An 8,780-nucleotide genomic window follows, 5' to 3' on the forward strand; every position below is an offset into this window, starting at 1 on the left:
GATAATTGCGAGAGGTAATCTTAGAAATCTTTAGCTTTACGTTTCAGTTTTGAACTCAATAACCAACCATACCTTCGAGCCAGTACTCCTCACTTTCATTATAAGTTTTAATTTCTTTTATTATTAATTTAATTTCCTTTGTTAGTCATTTTAGATTTTCAACACTTTCACCCTTTCCCCCTTTAATTGTTTACTTATTTGTTTGAAAATTCCATAATAATTTAAAAAAATAATTGGCTACGTAGCCATCTTAAACGATACCAATTTAGTTTTAGCCAACCTTTTGTTAATTTCCAGTAAATAGCAATCTTACTTACGTGACATCTTATTAATTGAATTAGTTTTACACATTTGCCTTTATTTAATTCGGCCGCTATTTTAATTAGGCATTTTTTTAAAAATTTCGAATCAAATATTGAAACCGAATAGGGAAGTTTTCAAATTTGAAATTTGAATTTTCCAGCAGATTTTGAAAGTTTCCAGCGCATTTATTGTTATGTATTTGGAAGTTTTCAGCGTTGACTTTAATTAATTAGTTTCTATTTTCGTGGAAATTCATTATGGTAAAATCTGTAAATATATTCTTCATTTATTGATATTATTTTATCTTCCATATAGTCATATTTTTAGAACGTCCAAAATATTTCCAGAATTTTTTTAAGTTTATTTACACGAATATACTATAAATATGCTTTGTATTTACAATGAATATACTGTAAATATGTTTTGTATTTACACGGATATACTGTAAATATGCTTTGTATTTACACGAATATACAGTATACAACCAATAAACCATTGAAACTCATCTTCCTCATCACGCAAATCACCGACCCATCTTCCTTGGGCGCCGGAGCCTTCTCGCAGGCTTTTGCAATCCGGACCATGTAACAACCTCGAATCATGGTGTTCCACATGTAGGCGTTGGGTCTATGGAGCCATGAGAAGAGAGCGCGCGCGTGAGCACCAATTTTTTCCCTCCGATTTTGAAATGCAGTTCATCTCTTTTTCCCGGATTGTGAACTTAGTTTCAACGGAAAAAACCATCTCATAACGAAGAAGAACAACCCATAAACAAAAAAATAAAAAAAATCACGTATAAACACATCCCTATGAGAAAATCGTGTTAACTGTGAATTAAATCGGTTACAAACATACATTTTCTCGTTGATTTCGTTAGTCGTCGTTGTTCGTCCGATGATTCCAATTTTTTCCTCGTCTTCCTCTCTTTTTTTCTCTCGGCTTCTTTTTTTTTATATAACCCCAATTTAAATCGTCTAAATTTAGGATTCGAGTTAAATAGTCCGAGGATCGATACTCGTAGATATCACACACTTTATTAAAGAAATGAAAATAATTGAAGTGCTTTATTCGCGTTAAAGTGCTTTACACCTACAAAATTCCCATTAGACGAAGAACATGCTTGTTTATCTATATTTAAAATAGTGCACGAATAAACAAACAAAAAAGAAAAATTTGTATTGGTTTCATTAGTTGGAAAAATTTGTAACTTGTACTTCTTTCTTGACTCTAGTGTAGAAGAATATTTCATTTTATTAATGTATTTTCCCTCCAAATTTCCTTTGGAAAAACGAAAGAATAATCATCGTGAAACAAATCAGAGCAAACAAAGTTTAATATAATCATAGCGGGACAATTATCGTGGGTCCCATTAAATCAACGGTACAGATGCAAAACAAATCTCTCTCTTTCTTTTTCTTTTCACATCAATTTTATTCTTCTTCTTCAACTTCTTAAAAACCTTGCGCTCTGCAAAATAACAAAACCCTAGAACCTTCCAATGGCGCCGGTGGACCCACACTCGTACGCCGACTCGTCGGAGCCGTTCGCGACCCACATATCTCTTTCCCTCTACATGGACTTCGCGTCCTCCACCGTCCACGGCACGGCGGTTCTCTCCCTTCCCGGCCCCTACTCCGGCGCGTTGTCCCTCGACACCCGCTCGCTCTCCATCCACTCCGTCGCCGAATCCTCCTCCTCCGCCGCAGCGGCGGCGATCCCGTTCTCCCTCTCCCCGCCGGACCCCATCAAGGGCCGCCGCCTCCAGGTTTCCCTCTCGGGGCAGTCGGAGTTCAGCGTCGCGTTCTCGGCGCCGCCGTCTTCCTCCGCCCTCCAGTGGATGTCGCCGCCGCAGACCTCCGGCGGGACAAGCCCGTTCGTGTACACGCAGTGCCAGGCGATCCACGCGCGGTCGGTGTTCCCGTGCCAGGACACCCCCGCCGCGCGCGTCCGCTACTCCGCACGCCTCAACGTGCCACGTCAGCTCTCCGCCGTCATGTCGGCGCGCCACGTGGACCGACGTCCTCCCTTCCCCGGCGAGGGCGCCTCCGTGCCCTGCGGCGACGGCGCGTGGTGCTCCGACGGCCGTGTCGTCGAGGATTTCGTCATGGACCAGCCCATCCCGCCCTACTTGTTCGCCTTTGCCGTCGGAGAATTGGGCTTCAGGTATTAGTCCCATTTCGCCCACTTAAAGGTCGAATTTTTTTGCCTCTGTTTGTGATTTCTACCACCGTTTCACCGAGACATAACTCATTATTTTGACTTGAAAGTAGACCAATAAGTCGTGCTTGTATGTTTACTTGAAGGAATAGTCACGAGAATTTTTTTCAAAAACTGACGAGAGACTTGAAAGTTTAAAGAACTCTATACTCCGCAAAGTTCGAAACTTTTTGCCTCTTTTTCCCGTTTTCTAAAATATAAGCAAAGGGTTTGAATCATAAATTCTCATTCGAGCAAGAGATGGCTTCATAAATATCAAAATAAAATGACTCATGATTTTGACTTGAGAAGAAATAGACCAATAAGCTGTATGTTGACTTGAAAGAATGGTTACAAGTTTTTCTTTTTTTAAAAAGTGACTAAAGAGACTTTATAAGAACTCTATACAACCGCAAAGTCAAAACAGCAGTAATTTTTTGTATCTGCTTTCTAATATCATGCTGAAATCGCAAACCAGTAATGGTTAGGCTGAATAATAGAATAGCATGAAAATTTGGAGGAGTTTTGTTTATGGGAAGGAAGTCTAGATCTGTGCGTTCAACGGGTTTGGGGTTGTGCAGGGATTTGGGACCGAGGACGAGGGTCTACGCGGAGGCGGTTCCGGGGCTGTTGGATATGGCAGCGAGGGAGTTTGCGGGGACCGAGGAGATGATGGTTCAAGGGGAGAGGCTCTTTGGGCCGTACGTGTGGGAGCGTTTCGACTTGCTCGTTTTGCCGATGAGCTTCCCTTATGGCGGCATGGAAAATCCCAGGATGACGTTTCTGACTCCCACCGTGATTAAAGGCGATGCCACCGGCGCTCAGGTCGTGGCCCACGAGCTCGCCCACAGCTGGACCGGAAATTTGATTACCAACAAGAACAATGACCATTTCTGGCTGAACGAGGTATACATGTATCACAACTTCATTCGAATACGATTACAGTGTTTCAGTAGTTTCAGTAGTAATAAGAGTCGCTGCTTTCTGTGCTTGTAAGTTTAGCAAAATGAATGCGTATTGTTTACGTTTTTTATTTTTTAGATATAAATATGTGTTAATATAGTGGGTTTAAGATCAGGTCGTCTATTGTTGTTTCTGCCTGGAGAATAAATAATCATGCCTTTTGATTTGTTGTTCAAGGGCTTCACAACATATGCGGAGAGGAGAATCGTCGAGGCTGTGCAAGGCGAAGAGAAAGCCGTACTCAATATCGGAATCGGCTGGAGAGGCTTGAATGATACGGTAGAGAGATTCAAAGACAGGTTGGAGTTTACCAAACTGAAAACAAACCAGGAAGGGGTCGACCCGGACGACGTGTATTCCGAAATTCCCTACGAGAAAGGATTTCAATTCCTTTGGCGGATCGAGCGCCAGGTTTTGTTCATATCACAGGTCTTCATTATCCTCTCGCAACGGTTGCATTGGGTATTAATGTTGCTTTGTTTTTTTTTTTATTAGATTGGAAGGCCCGCGTTCGACGAGTTCTTGAAGAAATACATCGAGACGTTCAAGTTCCAGTCGATCGACACAGACACGTTTCTGGAGTTTCTGAAGGCTAACATTCCAGGCATAGAGAACGAGATTGACCTGGTTTTGTGGACTGAGGGCACTGGTATTCCTCCGGATGCTTATGAACCGGTATCCACTTTATACACAAAGATTCTGAGCCTCGCCAACGAGTTCAACCTCGGTAGAATGCCGAGGGAGGACGAGGTTGCGGACTGGCGTGGGCAAGAGTGGGAACTCTACTTGGAGAACTTGCCCAAATCTATCGACGCTTCGCAGGTAAAAAAAAAAAAAAGGTTTTTCCTCTCTCAAATATTTCAATTCATTCTCAACCCCAACGGGTTGGTGTAGTGGTAAGTGTGATTCTTTGGACCTTGTTAGTCTCCGGTTCGATAATGCCAGGACCTTGTGGATTTTAGTCAGCTACGGTTATAAAAAAAATAAAAAGAAAAATTAAAATTAAATTCATTCTCTACAATTTTGTTTCGGTACATTTTCTTTGGCGTCCTAAACTTTGATGACAGAAAACCCAACAACGGATTGGGAACCTGGACGCCACAACTAAAAAAAAAAAAAAATCATTCTCTATACTTTTGTTTACTCATTTGACTTGAATCACTGGAAGATATCTAGTTTCACCACTATTTTTTTTTTTTTTTGTCCTTACCTTTGAGAGAAGACCTAAACAAGGATTGGGAACTGGACTTTAAGCGCATAATTGAATCCTCTTTTTTTTTTTGTAGCTTTTGTGTTTGGATTCGCGGTACAGGCTGTCGGAGTCGAAAGACTACGAGGTGAAAGTGGCGTTCTTTCAATTAGCGATTCCGGCGAAGTGCAGGGAGTACTACGGGGAGGTTGAGAAAACTCTCAAGGAAGTTGGGAGGATGAAGTATCTGCGCCCGCTCTACACCGCTTTGGTCAACTCCAACGGAAACGAAGAGGACAAGATCTTTGCCAATAGAGTCTTCGCCGATGCCCGCCACTGTTACCACCCAATCGCTCAAGGCGTCGTCGAGGCTATCTTGAGCAAGCACCTGTAAAAAAAAGAGAGTGAAATCTGGTGTAAATAAATTATGAATTATATTATTATCTGACCCTCTTCACTCTTGTTGCTTCCTTCCTCCTTTTATGCTCATTTCCCAGCTAATAAAGTTGCTAAAACCAATTATGGCGAGGATATGTTTTGTTTTTTGGGTGCTAAATAGTAAAACTATTTCTTCGGATCTGACTCTGAACTCTCTCTATTAAGCTCTCACACCCGCAATAATCCCACTCATTAAAGTTCCCATCTTTTAAGCTTTATCTGTCTCCCCCAAAACAGCAGTCACTTGAAAACCTCTCTTGAACTCTCACCCACTAACCGTCGTCCAAAAGCTTTTTATTGTCGGCAATGGTGTCCCAGGGATGTTTAGGCTTAGAGAGCTTCTTCGTGGTGTTCTCCGAGGTGATGGTCGCCAGTGGAATCACTCCATGCCCGTGATTTCGTCTACCTTGAACATCTGACTGACCCACACAAGCTATATAAACATATAAAAATTATATAAACAGAGTAATCAACATTTGGATGTTGTGCGATACCACCACACACAAGAAAATGTTTGTTTACAACAAAATGACGAGTGTAAGCGCGCTGATAGCGCCGGCGCATTCACAACAAAATAGGTGAACCTATTAATTGGCATAACAGTCCGTTCTTTATAAACTGTGAATTGGTTTATATTAATTTTTAAGCTACAAAAAATACCATCATTCAATACTATAATATTAACTATCTACCCTATATTAAAAAAATAAATAAAAGGTAGCAAATTTAAGTAGGTCGGCGTAAAAAAAATGTAAAAACTGTAAACCGGATCGGATCAGTGATTTTTAGACCGCCGGTCCGGTTTAAAACAGTTTTTTTTTTCATCCGGTCCGGTCCGGTCTACTCATTACAAACGATCCGTTTTTTTGAAATACGGTTAAACCGAACCGGACCGGTTTATTTTAAAAAAAAATAATGTCCAACTAGTCAAATTAGGCATTTGTGCATGTGTTTCCCTCCCGTACATGATTATATATTTTTTGTTTTTGTGAAAAATTAATGATTTTTTTTTCGTTTTAATCATATAAAACGGTTTGGAACAGTCCAAACGATTTAAAACGTTCTAGAACAGTCCAAACGATTTAAAACGTTCTAGAACGGTCCGGTCTAAACGGTTTAAAACGGTCCTAATGGTTCAAAACGGTTTAAATCGGACTGGACCGTTTTGAACGGTCCGGTCCGGTTCGATTTTCACAATTTTTTAGTCCAATCCGATTTGGATTTTTTTGAACCGTTTAAGCGGTCTGATCTAGTTTTTTTGCCGGTTTTGGACCGGACCGCAGCCCTAATTTTAAGTAATGCAATGCAATCCTAATCCTCAAGCTATATACGTAGAACTTGAAAGGCAAACGACACTGAATGAAGTCCGTGTCCGTTTTCATTTCCAGCTACATAAACGACAACTCCCAAACACTCTTTCTTCGTTTTCGACTGGTTAGGATAAGAAGATAACAGAGCACACACAACACAGTCTCTCTCTCTCTCTCTCTCTCTTTTCTTACGATGGAAGCCTTACTCAGCTTTCCCTCAGCACCGTCGTCGTCCCAAGCCCTAACCCTATCCCGACCCACCTCGAACCCCCTCCTCGCCCGAATCCCCGCCAAGACCCGTACCCGAGCCCGAACTCTGACGATCCAGTCCGCAATCTCTCGGACGAAGAAGGAAGCCACAGTGGAGACCGTGAAGTCGAACCTCGAAAACTGCTTCCTGGTCGCCGGAATCAGCTACAAGGGCTTCACCGTCAAGCACTTCCAAGACCTCCGTCGGACTCTCCCGGAGTCCACGACCCTGGTGGTGGCCAAGAACACGCTCGTCTACAAAGCCCTCGAAGGAACAGAATGGGAGGCTCTGAAACCATGCATGACTGGCATGAACGCGTGGCTCTTCGTCCACAGTGATGAAATCCCAGCGGCCATTAAGCCTTACAGGGCTTTTCAGAAGGAGAGGAAGCTCGAAGGGAATGATTTCACCGGAGCGGTGTTCGAGGGGAAATTCTACGGGCCCGAGGAGTTTAAGCAGCTCGAGTCTCTCCCGACTCGCGCCGAGCTCTACGCCCGTGTCCTCGGCTCCATTAAAGCTCCGTCCGCGGCCTTGGTCGGAACCATTCAGGCTCCGGCGAGGGATATCGTCTTGCTTCTCAAGGCTTACGTGGCCAAGCTTGAAGAGGAAGCTGGTAATTAGGAATGCCATGTAAGTTTGTTTGTTTTGTTTGCTTTTTTTTTTTTTTTGTATTGTTGATGATGATGATTTTGTTTATTGTATTTGGAGTAGTGTGTAGTGAAATTTATGAGATGAACTCTTATGTATACACTGAGATTGAACTGAATGGAATATGACCAATGTACAAACATTTGTACCTTATGTGTTCACACATTGTATCATCACAAAATTTCTCATCAGGTGTTTGACAGAGATCCTCTTCTTTTTAAAGCCTTCTCTGTAGAATGTAAACAAACAGAACGGCCTTCAATGCGATTTCTTTAATCGCTCAAAAATGGCTTATAAATCCAAAGCAGTAACGAAAGACATTATTATTACCATTTTCCTTTGGCCACGGAGCGGATAGTATTCTCTACAATCGCGGAGTATATCCAAAAGAGAGCTTCATGGAAGTGAAGAAGTATGGTCTTCCAATGTTGCTCACTAGAGGCGAGAGAGTTGAATATTTCGTCTCCAATCTGACTGTACAGCTTTCAGAATGGCTTGAGTCGGGAAAAATTACAGAGAGTTGTTTTTGTGTTGATGTTACGGCCACAAGTGAAGTCCTTCAGAGATGGAATTTTAACATCGAAACCGATAGTGAAGTCGTCGAGAAAGGTGTTTCGAGGGAAAAGAGCGACAAGGAAATAATGAGGGAGATTCAAGCAATCACGAGACAGATCGCCTCGAGCATCACTTACTTACCGTGCCTCGACGGAACTCGTCTGTTTGATGTGTTGGCGTATACTGATAATGATGTGAAATTGCAGTCATTTGATACCAAGATTCTTTAGGTCAACACTCTAGTGTAATACAAGAGTGTGACACATAGTGATTGGATTTTTCAATTTTTATGCGTTTACTCTTCTTCTCCAGTTTCATTTTTCACGTGTTTGTTATGTGGGCGGATCGCGGGTATTTTCTTTTTGTTAAGATGGTATTCTCATTTTCTGGTCGTGAATGAGAAATAGACTCCGAACATGTATGGTTTTCAGGAAAACCCCATTGGAAGTGAAAGAAAAACACTTGAAAAATGTTCAAAGAAAAAAAAAAAAAAAAGCTTTGTCAGTGGACCTTGGATTTCTAACTTTATGAGCCGTTTTTCTCCTCCTTAGAAGGCATACACGGTTCAGTTTCTTCTTGAACAAGAGACAACTCTCCGTGATAATCTCATGTCCATTTCAACTCCACATGAGTGTGGAGAAGAAAAGACAGATCTCTGGGGTTTAGGGTGATCGATTTGTCATATTGCGAGATGTACATCTATAGAATTCTCATGGTTTGTTGTGGTATGACGATCTCTAGAAAATCGTTTTGGCTCATATGGAATTGTCCCAGTGTAATTGTATCAGCTGATTTCTTTGGTGTAATATGTTGGGGGCAAAACCGAATTGAGACCAAGATGTTCAAGGAAAACCACTCGGGCAAATTAGCCTTCAGTGAACAACTTAACCACTCGGACGAAGAGATTCAACTGAGAATTTCTGTATGA

At 41.9% G+C, this 8,780-nt stretch overlaps 2 protein-coding genes and 1 pseudogene across 2 annotated transcripts; all 3 read left to right on the plus strand.

The window, feature by feature from the left end:
- Window positions 1-1,731: 1,731 nt before the first annotated feature.
- On the plus strand, window positions 1,732-5,230 carry LOC149379347 (peptidase M1 family protein). Its single transcript, XM_089603358.1, has 5 exons — window positions 1,732-2,466; window positions 3,081-3,405; window positions 3,640-3,873; window positions 3,958-4,284; window positions 4,749-5,230. Exons 1-5 carry the CDS (start codon window positions 1,802-1,804, stop codon window positions 5,043-5,045), a joined length of 1,848 nt encoding a protein of 615 aa, XP_089459484.1. The 5' UTR covers window positions 1,732-1,801; the 3' UTR covers window positions 5,046-5,230.
- Window positions 5,231-6,502: 1,272 nt separating this feature from the next.
- On the plus strand, window positions 6,503-7,458 carry EMB3136 (Ribosomal protein L10 family protein). Its single transcript, XM_089604488.1, has one exon. The coding sequence runs from the start codon at window positions 6,593-6,595 to the stop codon at window positions 7,268-7,270; it is 678 nt and encodes a 225-aa protein (XP_089460614.1). The 5' UTR covers window positions 6,503-6,592; the 3' UTR covers window positions 7,271-7,458.
- A 178-nt stretch (window positions 7,459-7,636) lies between these two features.
- On the plus strand, window positions 7,637-8,780 carry LOC149379349 (mitotic spindle checkpoint protein MAD2 pseudogene; annotated as a pseudogene).

Source organism: Urtica dioica, chromosome 12, assembly GCF_054948205.1.
Source record: "Urtica dioica subsp. dioica isolate 48M chromosome 12, U.dioica_male_clone48M_v1_H2, whole genome shotgun sequence".
Taxonomy (NCBI): domain Eukaryota; kingdom Viridiplantae; phylum Streptophyta; class Magnoliopsida; order Rosales; family Urticaceae; genus Urtica; species Urtica dioica.

Bases quoted from the DNA above. Each gene is read 5' to 3' on its own strand.
- LOC149379347 (XM_089603358.1), top strand. From the start codon at position 1,802: ATGGCGCCGGTGGACCCACACTCGTACGCCGACTCGTCGGAGCCGTTC. The intron at 3,406-3,639 runs GTATACATGTAT...TTGTTGTTCAAG, and splicing joins ACCATTTCTGGCTGAACGAG to GGCTTCACAACATATGCGGA. The intron at 4,285-4,748 runs GTAAAAAAAAAA...TTTTTTTTGTAG, and splicing joins AATCTATCGACGCTTCGCAG to CTTTTGTGTTTGGATTCGCG.
- EMB3136 (XM_089604488.1), top strand. From the start codon at position 6,593: ATGGAAGCCTTACTCAGCTTTCCCTCAGCACCGTCGTCGTCCCAAGCC.